Genomic DNA, 25,566 nt, shown 5'->3' with positions numbered 1-25,566 from the left:
CGCTTATGGCTTCTCCCCAGCAGGGTCCTGAGAAGCCCACCCATCTGTGTCACCAATCTCCCCCATTCCTGGATGGGTGAAAGCAAAGATGTGTGCACCCATCTCCCCCATCTCCTTCCCAGGATCCACTCGGACCAAAACCGTCAGTCTGTCTACACCTGTTCCTCTCCAGCAAGGCCCTCACTCATGCCATGTTCCTCCTATTCACGGGGCTTAAGCCTCACACTCGTGTCTGAATGCACGAGTGTGAGGCTCTATACCTTAAAACCTGTTTTATGACATAAGTCTTCCAGACGGGGATTACATCAATTTAGTATCCCCCAAATATTATCTCTTTCACAACTGTTTAGCATACATGAGACAAGGTGCTAAGTCTCCATGTTCACTATTTCATTTAACCTGCCCCATGACCATAGCGGGCTCTGTCCCCATTTGACAGATGAGTTAATAGACTCAAAGAGGTCAGTAACTTGCCTAAGGCCATTCAGGTGGTAACTAGCAGCGGCAGAATTTGAACTCAGGTTGGCCTCCAAACCTCCGCTCTTTACCCGATGCTAAACTGTGGAGGCACAAACTTCCTCTTTGTGCTGGGGCTATTAGAAGACTCCATGGACTCTACAGGCATTTTTTTAAATGGGGAAGGAGAGGCATTGCCTCACAGATACAGCCTTTGGACATATTTTCCTACTTCTCAGGCCCAAGGAGAATGGGGGAAAGGGTGTTGGCAGAAATGGTGTTCCCCCACCCCTCCCAGACACTCAGTATCCACCAGTAGTAGAGGCCTAGGGCAGAGAGTGCCCAGAGGGACAGAGATCCCCCCAAACCACCCAACCACCCCCAAGAACATGTTTCTCTCAAGTATTCACTGCCTCACTGAGGGCACCGTCCCCCCGACACTCCTACCAGAAACACAGCAGCCAGCCTAGACCCCTCTCCCCGCTCTATGGGCACCTCACCTATCGTACGTAATTAGAACCCCAGAATGTATCTCGAGTCCTCCCCCTCTCGCCCTCACTACCGCCATGATCCAAGCCACCATCATTTTCTCCTGGACTCTGTCCCCTCCCCGTTTTCCATGTATTAATTCTTACCCCCCCCCCGTTCTCTACAGAGCAGCTGGAGTGAGCTCTGAAACTCAATGGTGTCAGTTCTCTGCTAAAAATCCTTCAGTGTCTTGCAGTTTCACGTAGAAGAAAATCCAGTGTCCAGCAGTCTCTAAGGCCTTATATGGTCTGTCCCCTGCCTGCCTTCCCCTGCCCACTCACCGCCCCGAGTCATGCAGAGTTCACCCAGCTCCCGCTACACTGTCCCTTCTGTCCCTTCAGGCTCTGTTCCTGCCCTGCCCCCATGTTGACCTCCTGTCTTTTACTCCTTCTGCCAAAATGCTCCCTCACACACACTCTGTGCTTGGCAGGCTCCTTCACGAACTACTTCTGCTCTCAGCTTAAATAGGACCTGCTCTAGGGCCTACCCGTGACTTTATCAAAAGATGACCATCTCCTTTTGTCCCTCTTACAAGCTTAGGTTTATTCTTTCATGGTTTTCCCACGCTTTGTCACTGCGTGCGTGGTACTTGACTGGCTCGTTGCTCGCCCCCTGGAGCCTGCCGGGCCCAGGAGGACAGGACCATCATCCTCACGTAGCCAGCACCTGGTGCATGATAGGTGCTGACTCGGGTGAATGAACATGGCAATTCCGGAACCCCGATACAAAGATAGGACAAGGTTCGATTCAGATTTTAAGGAATAACTATTTCCCCAGCAGTGTACTAATGCTGTGGGAGTTTGGGAGGAAACAGTGCTCGTTCATCCAACAGTCTCTCACTTAGCCCGGAACAGGTAGGAGCGAGGTAGGAGGAAGCATGACTGGGGAGGGGGGAGAACGGATACAACACATGGTAACAGAAGGGATGTCGGGCTGACTCTGCGGTTTGAATCAGTACCTTGACTGTCACCTGGAAACGCAGGGAACGCCTCAGCTCAGCTCAGACACCCCCCCGCAAGGTGGATATTTGCGTATTAATCCACACGTGTGTGTTATTGCCGTTAAATACATATGTACAAAGTGGACTTTGCACTACCAGACTCTCAACTCTCTGGGTGTGTGTAGCAAGTACAATAGGAAGGCAGTAGACACACAACACATTTGTTAGAGTAATTTTAGATTTTTTTTTTTTTTGAGATAGAGAGCGAGCACACACGGTGCCGGGTGGGGGGACAACACGGGACTCTATCCCAGGACCCTGAGATCATGACCTGAGTCGAACGCAGATGCTTAACCTACTGAGCCACCCAGGGGCCCCTGTGGTAGTAATTTTAAACAGCAAGTGGAGAGAACAGTCTTATTTTTGCCCATTATCCAGGTTTTGCTCCTAATCCTTTGTTCTAGTTACCATGTGAAAGATGTGAGTGTTTTCGATTATTTTCGCAATGTGTTCTCATCCTGTCTGAGACATTAGCTGATCAGACCCTTTCTCCCCTTCGTCCAAGCATCCCCCAAAGCTTCAACTCTGGAGGCAATGGGTCGAAAGGAAGAAGATGACTGCAGCTCCTGGAAGAAACAGACCACCAACATCCGGAAAACCTTCATCTTCATGGAAGTGCTGGGATCGTGAGTCCTGGGGCTGAGAGATGGGGGTGGCAGGGCTGCTTGTAGGGTGGGGGGGGGCCCTGGGAAGAGTTGTTCTGGGCCAGCAGCTGACAAGCTGGGACTAAGGCAGCTGGGACATCATCTCAGCAGCTTGAAGGGACTAGGGAGGTAGAGTAGAGGAAGGTACCTTGGTTTCGTACACTGGGGACCACAGGGAATAGCAGCCCTTTCCCTAGGCTCTACGCCTGGCCCACCCCCAGGGACCCTGCTTCTAGATCTGGGACAACTTGTGGCTTCTTGCCCTAGCAGCAGGAAAGAGGCATTCCGGAGCTCTTGCGGCGACTCAGTGCCCTAGAATCTTCCTGGGCCGCCTCCTCCAGCTTCTTCATTTCCCCCTGGCTGTGAACAGGTCAGCCCACCCCACTGTCTGATGTAGACAGAGGAGAAGGGGCTTCTGGGGCCCAGAATACTGATGGGTACACATGCCAGAGTCAGCTCCCCACCACCATCCTCTCTGCTCTATATTTAAGTGCCGTGTTGGAAAAATAAAGTCACGCCGTAGTCCAAACTCCTACCAGCCTCTGGAGTGTCTGCGCCTGCCCCCTTGACAACGATTACACGGCTGGAGGAACAGAGACAGCCTGTCTGGAGCTGACTGTCCGCTTGGTCCTCCCTCTCCTCCGGGAGGGCGCAGGCTCTGACGCAGGCTGCCAACGGCTCCAGGCCACCGGCTCCGTAGCCTTGGGACCCCAGCTGGCCGGCTAATTAGTCTGGGCTAATTGGGCCGCAGGAAGTGAGGGGCAGTTAGTAGGCTGTCCATTCAAGCAAGCTTGCCCTTTAGCCAACTCTGGGCTAAGTTTAGCTCCCTCCGCCTTGGCTAGGACGCTGTGACCTCGGGCAATGACAGCTGCCCGCACTCTCACCTTAGACACAAAGGAACCAGGCCTGGCCCCAAGACGAGGCCCCCAAGCTCTCCCTGCCCAGGCAAGTGTCGGGCTCCGAGCACACAGGAAGATCTCGGCGCTGGTGCTGGCCATCAGAGCGTTGGCCCTCCATCAAGGACCTTTGCCAAGACGGGGGTGGTTAGAGAGGGGGTTTTTGGCAGGAGAGAGGGACAAGACTCATGCGTGAATCAGAAATGATTTGCTAAGAATTCCAAAACTCAAGAGAAGGAGGGAGGATGCCCCGGTCTGACAGGTGCTTGCTTATTCACGGTCTGCTCAGACGTGTGCTGTGGGACTGTCAGAAGACAGATACATGCCGTTCTCGTGGAGCTTGGTCACAGAGGTCTAAACCTGGAGGGACATCAGAGTCACTGGGGGAGCTTTGCCCTCTAACTTTCAACTGCGAAAATACCTAAATTTAAAAAAATAAGTGAAAAAATAGTACAGTGAACAGCCAATATACACGCCACCTCAATTCAACAATCGTTACCATTTCACTGTATTTGTTTTACGTACATACATCACACACACACACACACTGACTTCCCTGAACAATTTGTAAACAGTTACAAACATCATGACATGTCATCTTGGAATCCTTTTGTCTGCTTCTCCTAAAAATAAAGGCATTTTCTTCCATATGCACCATGGCCTTGCCACACACAAGAGAGTTAAAAATTCCCTAGCAGCATTTTAGCCCAGGTAGTTTTGTTTTTGTTTTTTGTTTTTTTGTTTTTTTTTAATACAGATTCCTGGTCCCAGACCTACTGCGCTGGGATTTGGGGAGCTAGGACCGAGCAGCCAGGAATCTGTATTTGACGTGCTTTCAGTGGCTCTAACCTACCCAGCCCTGCACCGATTTGGGGAACTGGGGGGACCAGACAGGGGGCAAGTCACAGCTGTTGTCGCAGTTGGGGCTGAACAAAAGCTAGAGAGTGGGCACCCCTGTCGTGCCCAGGAGGGGGACAGGCAGCCCCAGGCTGCAGATCCCGTGTGGCCCCCACAGTGAGGTGCTGGGGGGCAGAGCAGACTCCTCTGGGCACAGTGCAGCAGAACCTGAAGACTAGGGCTTCTTCTCTGTAGTCCTCAGCTCCTCTGAAGCACCCCAGCAGGACAGAAGGCTTTTAATAAATCTACCCCGAGGTCACCACAGTTCCAGGGCGCTAAGGTAGCTGTAGGGACGCTGGGCAAAGCTAGTCCCTAGCAGGGAGCACGTCACCCAGGTCCCAGGCCTCTTCCTTTCACTGCGCAGGAAGAGGCTTTTCTCCTTGGACCTCCCTCGCCTCCCCCGTCAACCAGTCTCCCGGCAGGAGGGGAGAGCTAGTCAGAGCAGGAAAGGCAGACCGAGTTCTACCGCAGCGAAACACTCCTGGCTCCAAGGCTCTGCTTGTCTTGCCTTCCGACCCCAGCCACCTTAGCTGCTCAAAACTAGCTCTCTGCTCCCTCTGCTCCCCGATCTGAGCAATGGCACCATTAGGTCTTGTGATCGCTCTCTCCTGCCCCGCCACACACGCCACACACACACACACACACACACACGCACACACACGCCACACACGCACACGCGCGCCCACGCACACACACGCACACACACATGCGCACACGCCACACGCACACACGCACACACACACGTGCACACGCACGCACGCACACACGCCACACACACGCACACATGCCACACACACACGCCACACACGCGCGTGCACACACACACACACACTATACAAAGCAGCCTGAGACAGAAGGGCAGGAGCACCATTTCGAATTGCCACAACACCGCACAACTCCAGGAGGCGCCATTTGCACCCGCTGCCATGGAAATGGCAGCCCCAGGAAGGCCTCAGTTTGATCTCATTCCACAAGAGGACCCCAGGTGGATGTCAGCTTGGAAATCAGGGGGCCACCTGTGTGTACAGGTGAAAGGGGGGGAACTCTTAAAATGGGTCCTAGAGGGTCACAGCTGGCAGGAATCTTGAAGGCTGTGTGGTTCTCTGCTCTCCTTTCACAATAAGGAAAGAGGGATCTGGAGATGAGTAGAGCACACAGCTAATCCCAGGCCGAACTTCTCTCACATCCAGCCTTCCAGCCTTCCACCCAACCGTCCATCACACGTTTCTGGAGCATGTACCATATATGTGCAGGCAGAGGACAGGGTACTCCTGCATATTCATCTCCCCTTACTCCCTGTCTCACACTTCACAAATGGTGCTGGACCCCGGTAGCCCCATCCCTACCCCCCCGTCTTGCGCCTCCACGGTATCCCTTAGACTTCCCTCCCACCCCCACCTGAGACATCACTTCCAATTTTTCACTGGGCTACCTCCCATTCATCCCTTAAAACTGAGTTCAGGGTGCTCTGAAGTCCAAAGGCCAGGAATTACATGCTTCTTAGCTACCCCAAGCAACCGCATACACATTAGAAAAAAAGTGCCCTTTTTTCCAGCCAGCTGTCTGCTGGGGGAAAAACCGTAATAATTACTGTATGAAGATGTACAATGGTTCCGAGGTGAATGGCATCTGCTGGAGTTGTGGACCAGAGCAGAGACCCTGTCTTAAGTGTTCATTGTCTGTGGTCTCCTAATAGCCCCTGCTTCTCCGTACGTATCCATCTCACACAGCGGACACGAAGCCGGACTGATACGCATCCGGGTGACCAGCACAGAGAGGTGCCTTCAGCTGAACATGCACCCACCGAATGCCTAAGAACATTTCTCAGACCCCTGTTAATGGCTCATTTGTCTGTGTTCTTCACTAGTCTATAGGCCTCTTAAGAGCAGAAACACTTACCTTTTTATCTCCAGTGCCTGACTCAGTAGGTGCTCAGTAAATTTTGATTGACGGGATGAGCGAAGGGGTGAATGACCGAATAGAGCAAGCTCTGGAGGCCTTGATTAACTTGGAGTGCAGCTGGGGAAACAGGAAGCTCAGACCAGGAAACACCAAGTATTTTCTCTCTTTCTTTCTAAGATTTTATTTATTTATCCATGAGAGACAGAGAGAGAGAGAGGCAGAGGCAGAGGGAGAAGCAGGCTCCCCACTGACCAGGGAGCCTGATGCAGGACAGGATCCCAGGACCCCGGGATCATGACCTGAGCCAAAGGCAGACGCTTCACCATCTGAGCCCCGCAGGCGCCCCACACCAAGGATTTTCTAACGCAGACTCTCAAAGACCTTACACAAGCTCGACTGTTCTTGGGCCTCCATTCTAGAATCCCCACATGGTAGGGGAGAGGATGGCTCAGCTGTTTCCTCCCTTACGGTCTATCGCCTCTTGTCACTACCAGGTGTCCTCGCTAATGGTATTCAAATAATAATAGTAATAACAATAATAGTGTCTGACACATGTGGTTTAACAGATGTCAGCAATGCTTTTAAGCACATTACATATGTTAATTCGTTTAATCTTCTAAACAACCCTATGAGTCAGCTACTATTGACACTCCCACTTTTCAGATAAAGAAACTGTGTTTATAGAAGTGAGGTGACTCGTCACCCAAAAAGCTGAGGTTCTCACACGGGCACCTGGGCTCCAGCATCCACGGCTAGCTAACAACAACTCTAATAGCCTGGGCTCCAGAGGTCCCTTTTAAAAACAAGAAGGCTGTAATTTGGAACCTACCCTGTGTTTCCACTGGACTCCTTCCTCTCCATCTTCAGAAAACCTGCCCGGAGCTGCTAGGTCCTGTCTTTGGTTCTCACAGATCCTACTGAATGAGAGGATGTTCAGCCCCCTTAGCCTCTGATAATTGGTTCAGGGTCATTATCACCATTGAACACAGAGATTGGAGTTTTTTTTCCATCCCTACCTGAGCCCTGTCCCCAGTGCCACCTCCAACTGCCGTTCCAGGGTGCCACACTCCACCGTGCTGGAAGAAGCAAATTGTAAAGCAGCGGCCCCTCTTTAATGGGTCGGCCAAATGGAAATCTCTCCAAAACCAAAGCAAAGTCCCTGGGAGTCCTTCCCAAATTATAGCATCAGGAAATAGCACCCAGCTGAGTCTGTAGTAGAATCTTTTCCCTCTCGAAGGAAAGGACACAGGGCTTGTCAGATAGACTCTGCCCTCGATACAGCTTCCCATGGTAACAAGGGAAACTCACTACCAGCCACACCTTCCTTCATCTACCCCTTGGTTTTGCGTCCGACAATGCTCTCTAGCCAGCCAGTACTACTTGGTATCTCTTGGTGTCTTCTCTTTAGAGGAGCTTTTTCAGAAGTTTTCCTGGTGAAGCAGAGGGTGACTGGGAAGCTCTTCGCCCTGAAGTGCATCAAGAAGTCGCCTGCCTTCCGGGACAGCAGTCTGGAGAATGAGATTGCCGTGTTGAAAAAGTGAGTGGGTCTTAGGGTTGGCCGGGTATGACCGTGGGATCACAGCATTTCCTTCACAAATTACCTTCGGGAAGGGCTGACGCTGGATTTCCACACCCAAAGGCATGGCTCCCTTTGATCACATTGACGGGTCCATTTGCTCAGTCAGCTAAGTTTAGCCAGACAGGTGTCTTGGCTGATTTTTTTTGTTGTTGTTGGGAGAGGGGTGCAGCAAATTGACTGAAAAAACCAGCTGGTAGCAGACCTGGTTTGTGCACGTAGACCAGAGAGTAATTAGCTCAAAGGCACAAAAATCAATGAAGGGCCAATACCAGGAAGAATCAGCAATTAAGGAAGCAGAATAAGATTTGGAATTGTACCGAACCAAATGTAGGTTCAGCACCCAGCCATCATGATAGAGGCCACACTACCAAACCGGCAAATGGTAATAGCAGAACCCATATAATAAAGCCTTGTGGAACCCCCATGGTCTGCCAAAAGTATATTAGGCATCAGGGACACAAGACTAAGGCTGACAAAATTCCTGACCCTCAGGAGCTCACATTTTCTGGGCAGAGACAGAGGTGGCCATAACAAATTCTAATCCCACTGAACATGAGCCAATGGTAGCAGAAGGTGAAGTCTAGAGAAGACAGATTCATTTCCCCTACATGGGTGTTTTTATGAGAATGGGGTATTGGGTACATTTTCAAAGAAGAGGGACCTTGATGGGTGAGTAGAATTTGATGGAGACAGGCAATACAGAAAGGGAATTCAGGCTGAGAGTAACATAAACTTGAACACAGAATTGTGAAAGTGCAAAGGATGTTAGGGAAGAATGAGTGTTGGGAGCCTCTGAGCTTAGAGTAAGAACCATCAAGGGACAGGAGATGGAATCAAATGAGACCTGATAATGAAGGGTCTTGGATACCATGTTAAAGAGCGCTGACTTTATTCTGTGGGCAAATAAAAGTTATCAAAGGATTTTAGGGAAGAGATCACATGATCAGATTTATATTTTAGAGCCATCCCTCTTAAGGATAGTGGAAGATGGATTTGATGCCAGCCTAGAGGATAGGAGATCAATTCTAAGACTTTCTCAATAATCTCAACAAGGAATGAGGATACAAAGCAGGATCATGTGGCAGCAGGAAGACTGGATTCAAGAGAGAGAGGTGACTGGGTTCAGGTAGGCCAGTAGGAGTACAAAAGAGAAAAGTATTAAAAATGATGCGGAGGGGTGCCTCAGTGGCTCAGCTGGTTAAGAGTCTGACTCTTGATTTCGGCAGGTCATGATCTCATGGGTTGTGGGATCGAGCCCTATGTTGGGCTCTGTGCTCAGCATGGAGTCTGCTTGAGCTTCCCTGTCCCTCTCCCTCTGCCCCTCCCACCCCTGCTCACTCTCTCTCTCAAATAAATAAATAAATCTTTTTAAAAACTGATGCTAAGATTGAGCAATTCAGTAGATAGTAATATCATTGCTTGGGATAGAGAACCAAAAGATGTGTAAGCTTGGAGGAAGTAGAAAGAAATTTGCTGGAACCTATTGAATCTATGTTTCCCCCAATCAATACATGGAGGATGCTGGAGATACCAGTTTGGGCTCCACAGAGATTAGAGCAGAGATAGGCTGCGGACTCATTGAGAGCAAGGACTATGGTGGTCTTTCTTACCATTGCATTATATCATCAGCATCTATGCTCAGTCAATATTTGTTCAGTAAATGAACCATCGATAAATTGACATTAGTATTGTCAGCCCATGAGTGTGGTTGAATCCATCTCATAGCCACTGTAACAGGTCTATATTTTTAGAAATTAAACTTAAACATGATAGCTACTATTTATTATGTGTTTGCTCTTCCCCAGGCACTGTACTAAGCATTTTATGTGCGTTATCTCTTTTAATTCTGATATAACCCTATGAGAGAGATGTACTTTACAAACCAAACAGTGGGATTTAGAACATTTGAGAAAGTCAGCCAAAGTCACCCAATTCACAAGTACCTCAGCCAGATCCACACTCAAGCCCAAGTGACTTAAGAGTCCAAGTTCTTAACCCTTATGCTGCACGACCATGAGTTAAACTGCCTAGAAATGTTCCTCCTGGACAGGCATGCATAGAATTGCTGCCTAGGAAGCCAAGCCCCCCACTTAATATGATCATTCTGCTCACCTTGGCCCCTGAGTAATCCCAGTAATCTAGAGCAAATTTTCCCGAACACAATGCTATTGACATATTAGACGAGATAATTCTTTATTGAGCTGGGAGGCTGTTCTGTGTGCATTGAAGGGTGTTCACCAGCATTCCTGCCTCTACCCACTAGATGCCAGTAGCTCCTCCCCCCTCGCCAGTCACAACAATGAACATGTCTCTAGATATTGCCAAGTGTCTCCTGAGGGACAAAAGAGCCCCTGGTTGAGAATTACTGATCCAAGACGTCCCACAGAACGGACCCCAGGAATCAGCACCGTCCTTGCTCCTCACGATACTCTGGAATAATAATTTGGCAGTGCTCCTTCCATGGTTACCCATCAGGAGGCTTAGCTCACCTGATTCTCTTCTGATACAGTCCACTTTCTTCAAGGATATTTCTGAAGGAGATCTGGATACCCATTTTGTAAAATAATCTCCAAAATAAAAGTGTGGGGTGTTCCTTAGCCTTCTTCAGTTCTTTTAACTTTCTCTTTTGGTAAAGTCTAAAGAGATTTCTGGAGGGGTGGCAAAATGGTGGTTCCCTGAAGGCAGGATGATCAATTATCCATTCAAAAATTATGGATTGAGGGGCACCTGGGTGGCACAGTCATTAAGCATCTGCCTTCGGCTCAGGGAGTGATCCCCGGGGTCCTGGGATCGAGCCCCACATCAGGCTCCCTGCTCTGCTGGGAGCCTGCTTCTTCCTCTCCCACTCCCCCTGCTTGTGTTCCCTCCCTCACTGGCTGTCTCTCTCTCTGTCGAAAAAATAAATAAAATCTTAAAAAAAATATATGGATTGAATACCACCCTGGGATCTTTTCTCTAGGAATTCTTTGTGACGGCTTCTTTATTAGGAAGGCTTCACAAGGATCTGCTCTTCCCAAATATTGTCATCGGAAGTCTCTAACAGAAATAAAAGTCCGGTGGACAAGGTGTCTATTCTTTGTCTGAACTACCTAAGCCACATACCACTCACCATGAGCCTTACTCTTCCCCAGGATCAAGCACGAAAACATCGTGACCCTAGAGGACATCTATGAGAGCACCACCCACTACTACCTGGTCATGCAGCTGTAAGTGGAAGGTGACCCACTTCCTCCACAGATGTCTCGGGGGCCTGGGAGGCCTAAAGGAGGCTGCTCGGTGGTGAGGGGAGTATGGTGATTCAAAAGATAAGATCAAAAATTAGCTGAAGAGGCCTTCACGTGCCAAGAGTTCTCTCAGGCTAAGTATGCTTCTGGTCACAAACATATTCTGTGTGGACTGAGGGGTACATCTAGGACTGATATTGAGATGGTCTGTTCCAGTACAGCCTTACCAGTTTTTAAAATATTTTCTACAAGTCAGCGAATAGCTGTGGCTCCAACCCACCCATCTTCCCCTGCTGCCCCAGCCACTCCCCTCAGACTTTCTGGACCTTCCCACAACCCCACAGTTGAAGGGATAATGCCTGGCATGGCAGGTGACCTCCAGAACCCTTCTGGGTTCTGGCTCGAGTCCATTTTGGCCAGTCTGTCTGTATCCACCAAACTGAATACTAAATGTCTTAATGCCGGGGCGCCTGGGTGGCTCAATCGGCTGAGCAGGTGACTCTTAATTTTGGCCCAGGTCATGATCTCGGGGTCCTGGGATCAGGGCCCCTCATCAGACTTCGTGCTCAGCAGGGAGTCTCTCCTCTGCCCCTCCCCCTGCTTGCTCATGCGCTCGCTTGCTGGCTCTCAAATCAATAAATAAATCTTAAAAAAAGAAAGAAAAATAAATGTCTTCATGCCACTCCTGGGTAAAATGACTGTGGGATTAGAAACCACAGGTACATAGATTTCAATTTGATATTTAAAAAAAAAGACTTTCTCAAAAGAGAGCCACCCAAAGTTAAAAACAGGCTGTGATCGTGTGCTCCCATCTGTGGGACAGAAATGGCACCTCACTGGAAAAGTCTCCACATCATTGCCATGTATAAATAGGAGTGCTGCCTGAGAGCGAATGCTGTAGGCATTGGTCGGTGCTCCTGAGGGCTCAGCCTTGGACTCAGAGAAACTTCTATTTATAAAGCGCACACACACACACACACACACACACACACTCTGCAATCTCTGTAGCCAGAGGCAATATTTTTGACTGACAGGCTGATTCCTCAGATACTTGAATGAGCTAACTCAGGCCTGAGCAGCCTATTAACTCCTAGGCTCACCTGAGGCACAGTGAATAGAGGGAGCAGGTGGTCAAGGGAGTGAGGTTGGGGCAGAGGGAGACAGAACAGCACTAACAAATGAGCAGGGACCATGTGGTGCCTTAATGACGCCAATTCAACAGGATTAGCGCGCATTCAGACAGCGAAGGGGGGGCAGGGAAGCAGGTAGAGTTAGATGGCACTGAAGAGTTGCAAAGCCTACAAGGGCGCCAGCTCTAGGACCCAGGCCGCTTCCAAGTCAGGAATTCCTAGTTGTGCGTAGAGACTGTCTTCCTCTTGGGCCTCTAGCTCCTGTGGCAGAGCCCAAGCTTTAGGACAGAAACAAAAGGAGTAAGGTGGTGTGCATTTTGAGTAGAGAAATTCTCCTTCCTCATTACCAAGTGGCCCTATCACATGTGCATGCCCAGGTCCAGTGTCCTGGAACTGTGAAAATGGGGCCAGGACTGTGACAGAATTGGAAGCCCTGCTTCATGGTTGACGTGGGCTGAAATATTTACCCCAGAGAGGGCCTCAGCTGAGCACCTCACCGCCTTCACATACTGGAAGCGATTCATGGGAAAGGATGGTATTCTTGCTCTGCGTGGCCCCAGTGGGTGGAAATGGTGTCTGCTGGTAGAAACTGCAGAGAGTGGGTTCCATCGTAATCTAGAGAAAGATAGAGAGGGTGGTGAAAGATAAAGCTGTCTGTCTTAGAAGGTAGTGAGTGGTCTCCCTCTGTGGTGTTCCAGTATGGACTACAGAACTTCTTGGCAAAAGTAGGGTAGATGGCGTTCAAGAGACAGGGGACAGACTGGATCTTAAAGCCCCTGAATCCTAAGATACCATATCACTGAAGTCTCCAAACACCGCTACAGCTCCACCCATGATTCCGGCTTTAGGTAGCCCAGCTTTCCACAAGGAGGAAAGAAATCCTGACGCAAGCACAATTGATCTCATTTGTACGCCTTCTCTTTCCTGCCTTGACCTGATTTCAGTGTCACCTCTCCTTTTCATCATGACTCCCTGGTCCTAGGCCAGGAAAGTAGGCAGCTAAGAATGTGCCCGCAAAGGGATTATTGGCTTCTTGCTTGACTCTAACCCAGAGCATTTTGCATTTTAAGGAAGAGTCCAGGGAGAAGGCAATGGTTGGCCCAAAGAAATGACTCCCCCGTGATATCACACCAGCACCCAAAGGAGGTATTCTCCGACTGAAATAGACCTCCCTGCCCAGGCCATGGGCACCTGCCTGTTCCGCCACAGCTGTGTCTTCGTGGTGACAGAGCAAACACACTTATGTCCCTTTGACCTGAAATAAGACATGGATTCCTACGCTTGCCTCTATGTCCACAGTGTTTCTGGCGGGGAACTCTTTGACCGGATCCTGGAGCGGGGTGTCTACACAGAGAAGGATGCCAGCCTGGTGATCCAGCAGGTCTTGTCAGCAGTGAAATACCTCCATGAGAATGGCATCGTCCACAGAGACTTAAAGGTGCCAAAGTGGGAGCCCTCAGTGGGAAACAGAGAGCGACCCTTTAGGAAGCTGCCTGGGTCATGGGCAGCCTCGGCTGTGTAAAACGAGAGGGTTGGACCAATAGACTCCTAAGGTCCCTTCTGCCCTCAGATGCCTTAAACAAAACTTAAGTGACTGAACAATCATTGCTAATTTTCATCTCAGCCTTTTCCTGAACTTTTCATTAGGCCTCACCCTATTAGGATACCAAGATAATCCGCATGTTTCTTGAACCTAGCTATAGTCAAAATCAAATGTAAGAAATACTTACTGGGGGGCCAACATTGCATCAGACATGTCCTAGACTTTAGAGAGATCAGAGACAATTAACCATGGTTTGGTTCCCTCAAAAAACAGTCTTAGGGTAGTTGGAGATGTGGGGAGTGGGGGAGTAGTACATCAATGGCTCTAAAGCTGAGCAACATGAGGGCCATAAGCGAAATCCAGAGTGCTCGGGTATGGAGTGGGGGACTGCAGGTAGGAGGAAGGAGGGAAGAACTGGGGGAGATGAGCCTGACCTTGAAGTCAGGAGCCCAGAGCGCAGCTTCCTACGAAACTCTGTATCAGGGGAGGAAAAGAAATATGTATTTCAGATGATTATATCCTACACTGCATGATATCGCTCTTCTCCCACAGCCTGAAAACCTGCTGTACCTAACCCCTGAAGAAAATTCTAAGATCATGATCACAGACTTTGGTCTGTCCAAGATGGAACAGAGTGGAGTCATGTCCACTGCCTGTGGGACCCCAGGCTATGTGGGTGAGTCTGGGAGGAGGAGGAAGGTTGACCAGTTGGCTATGTTCAACCTCATGGATATTATTTAACAGAAAGGGGTGATTATGAGGAGACGGGGTTCAACTTCAGGGGCATTCCAAGTAGAGCATTCACTATGAGGTTTAGGGTAGATCTATGTATCTCTGGAACTACCCCCTCCTACTCCCAAACCCTACATCTTTAGAGACAGCCCACCCCTGAGCCCTTCCTACAGCCTCTGCCTATCCTTTGCTCTCATTTTTGTAGACAGACTTCCTGCCTTTGTGTTTCTGGCTAGACGAGGGGCAGAGACAAGATCATAAAACCAGAGTTGGTTAGATTGCTGAGGGGTTGACACTAGGCGCCCCTTTTCCTTTCTCCCACTTCCAGAGGAGACCTCAATGCCCCAGTTGTTGGTATCCTGTAAGCATAGTGTTGAGTTTGAAGCTGAGGAACTCAGGCATGCCCCCCAAATCTATTCCCAAAGAAACATCCTAGGAAACTGGTAGAGGTGGGGCCTCCCGCCTAAACAGGAGGCTTTGTGAGGCTTTGAAAGTCCCAAAAAAGTAAAAGTAGGCAAGTTACCAGGTGAAAGCATTCCTGAGATCCATGGAGAGAAAGCCAGTACTCGGAGCATCCCTTCCTGCGCCTTCTCCCTTAACCACTCATCACCTGGTTGAGGATGGGACACAGGAAGGAGACCTCTAACTTAATAGAGGAAATATCTGCTCTCACCCTCAAAGAGAGGTCAGTCAATAGGTATTGAGTCCCACTGAGTACAAAGCCCTGGAATCTGGGATAAATACAGAAGGTAGATCTCTAAAGTCCTAGTCAGATGAAGACATGGCTCATTTTCTCATGGAACTCTCAGTCTGATACAGCAGAAGGTACCTGAAATGATGGGACAGTTATCACTTGCCCTCTAAGAGCTCCTCATTTAATGTGGAAGACTCTGTCTCTTCTCTCAGGCAGATCCCAGTCTAGTGGGAGAGAGACTGCCCATACTTCTCATATGTCCCCATCTGAATAGAGACACACAGCCCCGGCCCTGGGATACCCTATCTGCGTGGGGAGACACAGACCTGCCTTCAGACACTACTCAGTCTGATGGGGAGATGTAGCCCTGGAGATCCTCAGTCTGATGTAAGAGTTAAAGGCCCTGTCATGGGGACCTTCCAGGCTGATGGAGGAAGATTCAGTCTGATGGGAGAGCCACAGTAAGAATTTTCATTCTTACAGAAACACTACCATCCCAGGGGTAGAAGTCAGTCTGTTTCTCTAAGCCTTTTCCTGACCTTTGACCCTCACCCCCCAGCCTTCTCTTCTTGTCCCAGCCCTGACTCTACCTTTGGTTTGCTGCAGCTCCGGAAGTGTTGGCCCAGAAACCCTACAGCAAGGCCGTGGATTGCTGGTCCATCGGCGTCATCACTTACATATTGTGAGTAGAAGCTGGCATTGGCTCAGTTCCTGGGAAATCTCAGAACCTGCTCATTCTTTTTCTCCCCTCCCCCTTAGCTCCTCCAGCAACATCCACCTGCAAAGCATGTGCATGCACACACACACACACACACACTTACCATGCACACGGCTCCAAAGGTTTCTGTCCTGGTCTCCACCAGATTATTAAAACAGAGCTCAGTGTGAACCCACTGTTCAGCCATATGGTACTTTCTCTTCCTGCACCCCCACCCCCATTTCCTCTCTATAACTGTGTTGAGTCCTGCTCTATGGAATGAGCAGTGAAGAAAGGAGAGGCCAAGCCAAGCTTGGAAGCCAAGTGGGCACAGTGTTCACATCTCAGATTTCTCTCCTGGCAAGTCTGCCCAAGGCAAAATGATGGCCTGAATGAACCTGGTCATAGCTCCTGTCCACATATTCTTGGCCTCTCCTTTCCAAACCTACTCATCACCCCTTCCCCACCATCCCTCCTCACCCATAGCAGACTCTGCTTTTAGGAAAATAACTTATTTATCCCTTAGTAGGGACTCAGTTCTTTATTTACTAAGCTTATGTTGAATAACTACTCTCATTCATTCGTGTACTCAACAAATATTTATTGACAGTCTATTCTGTGCTAATCACTGGTTTAGGTGCTAAAGAATAAAGAACAAAAATAGCCTAAAAATCACAAAACGTGTATATTCCCTCACGAAAAGTACATTCAAGCAGACAATCTGTCATCTCTCTTAAAGGTATTTTATATATCCCCAAGTGTCAGGGAGGTATAGGAGGGGCAGTGAGGGTTTGGGGGGAATAATGCACAAAGAGGCCTTCCAGAGTTGCCTGTTCCAAGCTTTGGCTCCTGCATAAACACTTGATGGGGCCTGCATCATTCGGGAATCAGGCAGATCCATGTCCTGTTCCTACTGCTGGTTGGGGGTCCTATTTCCTGCCTGCATCTGCAGTGGAGGCTGAGCAAAGGGAGAGGTTGGCCCAGGGAGACGGGCTGTTTAACAGCATTAACTCCTTCCTGTTTCACTGCAGGTTGTGTGGGTATCCCCCCTTCTATGAAGAAACAGAGTCTAAGCTTTTCGAGAAGATCAAGGAAGGCTACTATGAATTTGAGTCTCCATTTTGGGATGACATTTCTGAGTCAGGTAAGGCTAGCAGGTGTGAAGGACAAGATAACAGGCTCAAGGCAGAGGCTGCCAAGAGAAAAGAGTTTAACAGCGGATGACAGTCCTGGCTCTTAAACGTCCCCGGGGAATCTTATAGAACGGGCTGCCAAGGAAAGTGGAGAAATCTTCATCTGGCTCAAAGGCCAAATAAATTATTCGCATCTAAGGTTCATGCTTTTGTTTTCCTGGAGACAGAACCACAGCATGCCTGGGAAAAGCAGGGAGGTAGTTTAGATGAGGGGCCAGGAGGGCAGAGCCAGGCACAAGGGAGTGTTCTAGACACGAGTGGCAAAACCAAGGCCAAGTTTTGCCTTTATTATATACCCAGACTGAGAGCATGCGATGTCCGTGTGTGAGAGAGAAAGCAGTCGTCGTTGGGTCCGTTAAGTGGAGATCAGAGGTGGGCCGAGGCACCACTCACATGTGCCCACGTGGGGCTGCCGGCCCCTGAATGGTGCAAACGTGTAGACCCGTGGTGGGCACGCACGCTGGGGCCTCGTGATAGGAGCTGTATCTGCAGTGTTGTGTGGGTGAGGCCACGTAGAGCCTCTCTTTGGTGGTTGTGGTGGGTTGTTGCTAGGTGGTTTGGATTTTTTTTTTTTTCTCTTTTAAGGCTCTTAAAATTGCCTCTTTGGAAGATTAGCTAAAGATGCAGTCACTGCCGCCCACCAGCCCGGAAGTGAATTTCCATCAGTCATGAAATCTGGTCCTTAGTTGTGTCTCTGATTGCTCCCCTTAGCCAAGGATTTTATTTGCCACCTGCTGGAGAAGGACCCGAATGAACGGTACACCTGTGAGAAGGCCTTGAGGCACCCCTGGTGAGTGAGGATGGGGTGGGCTCTGGACCCTAGCCTTGTGCGGTTCCCCAAATACCTTGACGCCTCATCCACGTGGTGTTTCCCGAGAGTTTGCGTGCCCTGAGCTCCTTACTCGTGCAGCACGCGAGGAGCATGGACGTGTTTATCAGGTCCAAGAGATGCAGACAGCATTTAATGCGGTGGGCTCTGACCTCGAGCAGCAGCTGTCACCGAGTTAAGGGCGGGAGACAGACGCAGCCAGGCTGTCATCGGTACTCGGGTGCAGTCAGGATTCAGTATTGGCTGCTCCAGAGGCCCCTGCATTAGGCAGCTCCGCCCCGTCCTTCAGAGCATCACTTCACTATTGATGGTGAATATATCCCTAACCTGGCCTAACCCTTTACCTCCGCCTGGATTTCCCCGAAGTCCCAACACACTCTCTGTGTTCCAGAAAGGCCTCAAAGCTGTATTTCTCTTCTTGCCCTCCCCTACCCCCTATCCCAAGCTCTTTCCAACCTACACGTTGGCTCACACCATTTTCACCACCTAGAATGTCCTGCCTCTTGCCTTGTATGTCGTTTCTGCCCTGCCCTGAAGCCCTGGGTCCTGCAGGCCACGTACACCTCCTTACCTCTCTTTAGCAGTCACACAGCTTACCATGAATTACTCAAGTTCATGGCATGGAACAAGGCTCCACGGCTCCACTGGAACCCCAGGGGATCAGGGTCACATCCATTACTTCTCTGTGTCCCTAGGACCTAGAAAGTACCGTGCATAGGGCAAGTATCTGAGGAACACTTAGAGATGGATGACCAAGAAGAGGGCAGCCTGTGTCGGGTGGCCTCACTGAGGAAGGCTTCCAGGAGGAGGCGCGTTCTGAGGAAAGTTTTGAGCTAAAGGATAGTGACAACCTAAGCACCCTTTGACACAGCTGCTGGAAAGCCTTTTCTGTCAGAAACCAGAAAAGAAGTATTTTAGGCTTAGCAGGCCATACCGTCTATACGGCAACTACTCAGTCTGCCCTTGTAGCATGGAAGCAGCCATAGCTCCTGCTTGAATGAGGTCCCAGTGAGACCCAGTTACAAAAACAGGCAATGGGTAGATTTGGCCCACAGGTCATCGTTTGCCCACCCTTCCATAAAGCAAGACTGTGGTTTTGCCAAAGCATGGGCCCCGTAATGACCTGCCCAGAGGGAGAGGGGAGCCCTGGTTCCAGCCCATTCCTGCCGTGGGCCACCCTTCTTCTGAGGCACCCCTCAGCTTAACGTGGACCGGCATGCACGGCCCCCCGGCCACCCCCTGGCTGAGTACCCACAGCGCCCCTCGAACCAGGCGTCCCTTCTACGCCCACAGGATTGATGGAAACACAGCCCTCCACCGGGACATCTACCCGTCAGTCAGTCTCCAGATCCAGAAGAACTTTGCCAAGAGCAAGTGGAGGGTAGGTGGCCCTTTGCGGGAGGTGGGCAGGCTGTTCTGGGCCCTGGAGCTGAGCTGGGGCAGGGCCGGCGTAGGGGCTTCCCGGGGCTTCCCGGTAGACGGCGGACCTCCCTGGACCCTCTCTGAGACGAGACGTGGGCACACCAGTTTCAGGAGGCCACGGGGCGATGGGAAAGCTGGAGCCCCGTGGCCGTCCGAGAACGGAGAGGCTCAGAGGCGGCTGTGGTGTCCCCTCAGCAAGCCTTCAACGCGGCCGCCGTGGTCCACCACATGAGGAAGCTGCACATGAACCCGCACAGCCCCGGCCTCCGCCCGGAGGTGGACAGGCCCCCCAGCACTGCAGCCTCCGAAGCCTCGAGGCCCGGCTCCTCGGAGATCACCGTCACCGAGGCCCCCGGCCTGGACCAGAGCGCGGCCCTTCCCGCCCTGACGTGCCCGCCCTGCCAGCACGGCCCCCGGCCCGCTGCCCCCGGGGGCCTGTCCCTCAACTGCCTGGTCACCGACTCTCTCCGCGTCAGCAGCAGCCTGGTGCCCGTGCAGCACGCGCCCCTGGCCGCCGGGCCCTGCGGCTGCTGCTCCAGCTGCCTGAGCGTCGGCAGCAAGGGGAGGTCCTCCCACTGCTCTGAGCCCACGCTCCTCAAAAAAGCCAACAAGAAACAGTAAGTATCTTCGGCCAAAGACAGAGGCCTCGCCCTGCTCAGGCAACCGGGCTGAAAGAAACTGCCCGAAGGGAGACAGCCCTGCAGGGTGGGAAGAGCTCCGGGTCAGGGGGCAAGGGGAAGGCCTCCAGTCCTGTCCCTGCCACTGCTGTGTGGCCGTGGACAGAGGAGTCGATGTCTCTGTTTCTGGTTTGCTCGTCTGTAAGATCACACTGGCCTGCCCAGCCCACCTCACAGCGCTGCGTGCAAGTGGAGTGAGGCAACAGGAATTCCGAATGCCTGCGGAAACTGAGTCCGTGTCAGTTGGTGGGCACTAGATTTCTTGAGTTTCCAGAACCATTGTGTTTTGGGGGGAAAAGCGGGGCTTCGTTGTCATCTTCGTGCTTTCAGCAAAGGGCTTGGACTTTCGGAACCCGATGGAGGGAGGGCCGAGTGGAGGCCGCAGGCACAGAGAGCTCCCCCAGCTCTTCCCCCTTTCTCAAACTTCTCACAGCCCCCTGCCTCGTGTGCTTTCCAGGAACTACAAATCAGAGGTCATGGTGCCAGTGAAAGCGGGTGGCGGTTCCCACTGCCGGGCGGGCCAGACTGGAGTCTGTCTCATCATGTGATCCCTGGAGCCCACGCCTGTGTCGATTTTCAGGTGAGGCGACAGAGGCAGGAGGGCCAGGGCAGGGGGCTCGGCGAGAGCCAGCCCCATCCCAGAGTCTGAATGAACGGGTCTGAGGGCCCCCCCCCCACCCTGAACCCCTTTCCTGTACAGGAGAGACGGGCAGCTCTTCTCTGCCTTCCCAACCTGGAGTCCACCCTGCAGCGGGAGGAAGGCGGAGCAGGCGGAGCAGGGCCTGGCAGGAGTGACTGCTGGGGAGAAGCAGCAGGCTGCCACCGCCTGGGGCACACCCTCCCAGAAGGCCCAGGAGAGAGCCCCCAAGGCGCGGAGGCCTCGTTGAAGCTGCGGGCAGGAGGAGCGGGTCCACCCGCTTCCAGGTCTCCCTGACCTGCCTGCTGTGTGCCCCCACACCCCACGTGCCAGTGGCTCTGTGCAGTGACCTAGGTAGCTGTCGCCCGGGGCTGTGTCGTTTGTGGTGAAGCTTCCTGGGCTGGCCAGGCTGTGTCCCCTTCTCCAAGCAAAGCCATATGGAGCACTGACCCAGACTCCCGCTCAGCACACACTCCTGCCTTGAGGCCTTCTTCCCCGCGGCCAGAACGGGCTCATTAATGTAGTCGCCTGCCGGTCTGCATGAATGACAGGCGGCTCCGTGGTCGGCCTGTGGCTCTCAAGTCTCAATCCTTGACTCCATGACTAGCTCCACCCGGCCCAGCACACTTCTGAAACAGCTCCCTCCTGCCCCAGGCCAAAAGCAGTCCCACAGCCTCCCAGACGAAAAAGACGCCAATCCTCGATTAGGGACTGTGGGGAATTCTTACCCGGGCCAGATGCCTCACCCACACTCGATGAAGTAAAAATTGGAAGTTGACCGTTTTCATTTCAGCTGGTAATTCTCATCCTGCTTCCGCTCTTCTTTCTCTCCCGGAAAATCAGAGGCATTATTCTTGTCCCTCCCTCGTTTTCTTGTACCCCTGCCCCCTCCAGCTTCACGTTTGGTGTTGTGCTCAATAAAATGGACATATTTTTCTCTAGGAGGCTTCATTTGGTGGTTCTTAGAGTCAGACGTGGCTCTGGGACTTCTGAGCCTGTGTGGAGCGGAGAGTGTGCTGGGGCCTGGGGGTCAGCAGGAACCTGGCATGGTAGTGGCTGACGCAGACCAAGAGCACAGCCCGCGCCAGGTACTAAGTGGTATGAGTTCCATCTGTTGACTCATTTACTCCTCACAACAGCTCCCGCGGCAGGCTCTGTGGGAGCCCAAGCAGTCAGGCTCCGGCATCCATCCTCCTAACCACTATTTTAGATGATGATGAATTCGAAGCCCTTTCTGCCCTGCCCTCTGCCCTGCCCCATCTGACCTTGGGGCAGTAACACGGCCCTCTGTGCCTTGGCTTCCTCACTTGTCAAATGGGAACAGCAGCAGCACCTGCACCGTGAGATAACGCAGACGATGTCTCCAGCACCGTGCTAAACAGATCATTACCGTGATTAATAATGACCAAGAAAATGTAGGTAAAATGCCTAGCACGGGGCGCCTGGGTGGCTCAGTCAGTGAAGCGTCTGCTTTCAGCTCAGGTCATGATGCCAGGGTCCTGGGATCGAGGCCTGCATTGGGCTCCCTGCTCAGGGGGGAGTCTGCTTCTCCTTCTGCCTCTGCCCCTCCTTCTTGCTTATACTGTTTCTCTGTCTCTCTCTCTCTCTCAGTCAAATAAGTAAATACAAACTTTAAAAAAAATTTGTTTTTAATTTTAAAAATGCCTAGCACATCGCATGGGCCATGGTTAGCACACAAATGTTCACGCCATTTCCACATCTGCCATACACACAAATGCACACCTGTTTGCAACTTCTCTTTGAGATCCCAAGAGACACAGATTCCGCCTCTGGACCTGTGGGAATTTGGACACGATACCTCCCTTCTCTGGATTTGTTTCCTCACCTGTAAATGAGCAACTGGATCACTGCACAGAGACGAAAATCATCTGGTCTCTCAAGGATGGGATCCGTTGGGTCCCGGGGCAAAGGGGCCAGTCCGCCTGAGTTTGGGTGACGAGCAAGCTGTACTGAGCCAAGTGGGGCAGCCTATGCTTCGGACACCACCAGGCTTGGGCTTGGGCAGGAGCCCCCAGGAATCCCAGGTGGGAGACAGGAACAAGTGACAAAGGTGTACTTAAAGAGAAGACAGACCATTTTCTCTCTTTCAACCTCTAGACTTCTTTCCGAAGATTTTTATTGGGCTTTTCATCTGTACATCATTTTTTGGTAAGTCTGTGTGTTCACCCAGGTTCAGCCTCCATGGAAGATGAAGGGCCAGGATGCTGGCCAGCCGGGCATACCTCCACTTGAAAGCCCCCCCGTAAGGACACGCATGGCCCGCCTCCACCCTCTCTGTCTCTCCAGCGTGGTTTCCCACCAGCTCGGGCTCAGCTGCAGCCCAGAATAATCTTAACAGCTGTGCACCAGGGGTGGTCCGGGCTGTGCTTTTAGGCTGCAGAAACGTCTTCTGGAGCCGGAGAGTACTCCAAGCCAGTCCGTCCTCCGATGGGAAAGAGGCCGAGGAGCAGGGCCAGGGGCGCGGCGGCACGTCACTTACAGGTGGCATAGTACAGCACTCGCTCGTTGATGTGGTCGCGGATCCGCTCCACGTGCTTCTCCAGCCCCGTCAGGTCTGCCGAGCGGAGCTTGATGGCCTGGCTCCCCCGAAGCAGCTCCGACTCCATGTCTGAGGCAAGGGGAGGAGGGGGAGCTGGTGAGAGACCCAGTGACTCCCCACCCTTCCTTCTCCTCCCACAACCTGGAAGCAGCGCTCGGGGGAGACATCAGCTGCGGGGGAGCCTGGACACGGAGGCAGCCCTCTCCGGCCTCCTGGCTCTGCACCCCTACCCCACTCTTGGAGAAACCAGACCCAGGAAGCCCCTCCGGCTCCACTCTCAGGTGTCCCAGGCTGATGAGGGAAACCACCGGCATCAGGATGAGCAACCCCCGGGGACTGGACTCAGCTGCCAACCCACCGGGGATCCTCCAGCGGGCACCATGGCCAAAGAGCCGGCTGCGGGACCGGAATTCCTCCTCACTCTCCCTCCTCCAGTTACCTCCGGATAAATCTAGTCTCCCCGCTCCAGTCCACTGGAGGATGTGGACGACTCCAAAGTGACCTCGTCCAGCCTGTCCCTCTTGTCACCCACGCTCACGAGAGCTGGCCCCCAGCTCTTCTAGAAATGAGGAGGGAGTACGCTGCCTCACAAGGCTCCGACTTTAGGCAGCTCTAGCTGTTAAAAGTCTTCTCGTGAAGCCAGAATCTGACCACTGCTGCTTCCACCCAGTTGTCTCAGGCCCGCCTCCTAGGGGTGTGCGAATATATTTGCTCCGTCTCCCACATGGAAGTCTTTCAAATGTCCGAAGCCATACCTTCTCGATTAAATCTCCCTAGTTCCTTCACCCATTCGTCACCTGATAAAATTATCGGGCCTTCTCTACCTCCCAACCCTGGTCGCCCTCCCTGGGATACGTGCAGGCCTGTCCGTCTCCCTTCTGAGGACGTGGTAGACAGTGCTGAACGCCACCCGCAGGTGAGAGCCCACCAGCAGAGTGGAATAGCGGTGTTACTGGGCTGACACTCAGCCTCTGGGCACCCGTATGGGCCTGTGGGTCAGTCAAATACCAAAATTTTAGCAGCTGCTGTTGTGTTTCCTGGTCTCCCCCACCCCAGGATCCCTCCCCGCCCCCCATGCATAATCTTCCCCAAAATTCTGCAATGAAAGGTAAGTTCCTGTAGACGGGTAAATGCCTGTTCCATTGCTACAACCCGAGCCTTTTCTGGTTCGTAGATGTATGACACACCAGTTACTAAAGATTTTTAATATCCCTGAACCATTACTCCCCTTACGTTGCATGTCTGTACTTCACTCTTTTGGCGGTAGCAAGACACGGCTGACTTCCGTGCAGCTTACAATCACTCAAAACCCTTGGGCTTTTTTTCAAGTGACTAATAATTCATAGCTGCTTATCCCTCACCAGTTATGAAATGTTTTATCATTTTAGCAGTTACAAAGTGTTTTCAGGTCCATTAGCCACTGAGAAGCCAGGCCTCACCTGAGCTGTACTTGTGAGTTTGGGCCCAAATAAGGCCAGAAGATAATACTTCTTTTAAATTTTACCCTGCTAGTTTCAGCCTATCCTTTTAGCCTTCTGAGATGGCCTGAGAATAAGTGGTGCTGTCACCCAGAGTATTAACGACCTGCTGTCCACAGATCTGATAAACAAATTCTTTACCTTCGTGTAAAACACTGACAGACAAGGGCAGGGCACACGATAACCCAGCCCCTCAGCAACTCCGTCCAGCTCAGCAACTCACCCTTCAGGGACGGCTGGCCACAGCCTGCGATCTACCCATTGTCAACTCACCAGCCCAACCTTCCCCATGGCGTCTACCTTCCTTGCCAAACAGATTCTTGTCTGTTTTCTCTGAAATTCGGAGAAATTCTGTTTGTGGCATTCACTGGGCACACCAGTGCAGGGCCCCATCATCCCATCTTAGACATTGAGCCCAGTTCCTGGAAATCCCTGTTCTCCCATCCGAAGAACCTCAGAACCCTTTTGAAAACTATTTTTTGTGTCTGTGCCATATTCAAAACCTTTGGACGGTTCTCTACTGTCTCCAGGGCTGAGCCTATCCTTCTCATGCTGGCATCGAGGCCAGCCACCTGGACCCGGCCACACTGACCCCATGCTGCTTCTCTCCCACCCGTTCTGATCCTCATCACCCCTCCTCTCCTGGTGGGTGCTCCTGCCCCCATCCCCAGAACATGTCCTGTTGCTTCCCACCCACCCTGTCTTCATGTCCCTGATTTTCCCCACAGCCTCCCCCAGGCCTATGTCAAATCTTATCTTTTCTGAACATTGCCTTCACTGAGCGTTTCTCTGACAGGAATGTTTATCCACAGAGCGCTCATTATGTGGACCCCTATCACAGACCCTCT

At 51.7% G+C, this 25,566-nt stretch overlaps 2 protein-coding genes across 12 annotated transcripts in view; one reads left to right on the top strand and one right to left on the bottom strand.

Annotated features, from left to right (window-relative positions):
* CAMK1G (calcium/calmodulin dependent protein kinase IG) overlaps positions 1–22,096 on the top strand; it is a 30,878-nt gene extending 8,782 nt beyond the window's left edge. Inside the window, exons 2-13 of one of the 2 annotated variants that reach the window (XM_019802624.2) lie at positions 2,490–2,610; positions 7,732–7,860; positions 11,034–11,108; positions 13,556–13,694; positions 14,352–14,475; positions 15,832–15,907; positions 16,954–17,066; positions 17,827–17,905; positions 19,238–19,325; positions 19,562–19,983; positions 20,501–20,623; positions 20,744–22,096. In XM_019802624.2, the coding sequence (XP_019658183.2) occupies positions 2,519–2,610; positions 7,732–7,860; positions 11,034–11,108; positions 13,556–13,694; positions 14,352–14,475; positions 15,832–15,907; positions 16,954–17,066; positions 17,827–17,905; positions 19,238–19,325; positions 19,562–19,983; positions 20,501–20,591 (1,428 nt within the window). In that variant the 5' untranslated portion in view covers positions 2,490–2,518 and the 3' untranslated portion in view covers positions 20,592–20,623; positions 20,744–22,096. The remainder of the gene's footprint in view (positions 1–2,489; positions 2,611–7,731; positions 7,861–11,033; positions 11,109–13,555; positions 13,695–14,351; positions 14,476–15,831; positions 15,908–16,953; positions 17,067–17,826; positions 17,906–19,237; positions 19,326–19,561; positions 19,984–20,500; positions 20,624–20,743) is intronic. The other variant, XM_019802623.2, reaches the window with a different exon arrangement.
* Positions 22,097–22,781: 685 nt separating this feature from the next.
* The window catches only part of LAMB3 (laminin subunit beta 3), a 141,771-nt gene continuing 138,986 nt past the window's right edge, over positions 22,782–25,566 (bottom strand). For all 10 annotated transcript variants that reach the window (XM_034666921.1, XM_034666914.1, XM_034666916.1 and 7 more), the window contains one exon: positions 22,782–23,309. In XM_034666921.1, coding sequence (XP_034522812.1) covers positions 23,173–23,309 — 137 coding nt within the window. In that variant the 3' untranslated portion in view covers positions 22,782–23,172. The remainder of the gene's footprint in view (positions 23,310–25,566) is intronic.

Source organism: Ailuropoda melanoleuca, chromosome 8 (assembly GCF_002007445.2).
Source record: "Ailuropoda melanoleuca isolate Jingjing chromosome 8, ASM200744v2, whole genome shotgun sequence".
NCBI lineage: Eukaryota > Metazoa > Chordata > Mammalia > Carnivora > Ursidae > Ailuropoda > Ailuropoda melanoleuca.
Note: the sequence above shows the minus strand (reverse complement) of the source record. Positions and strands in the feature narration are given on the sequence as shown.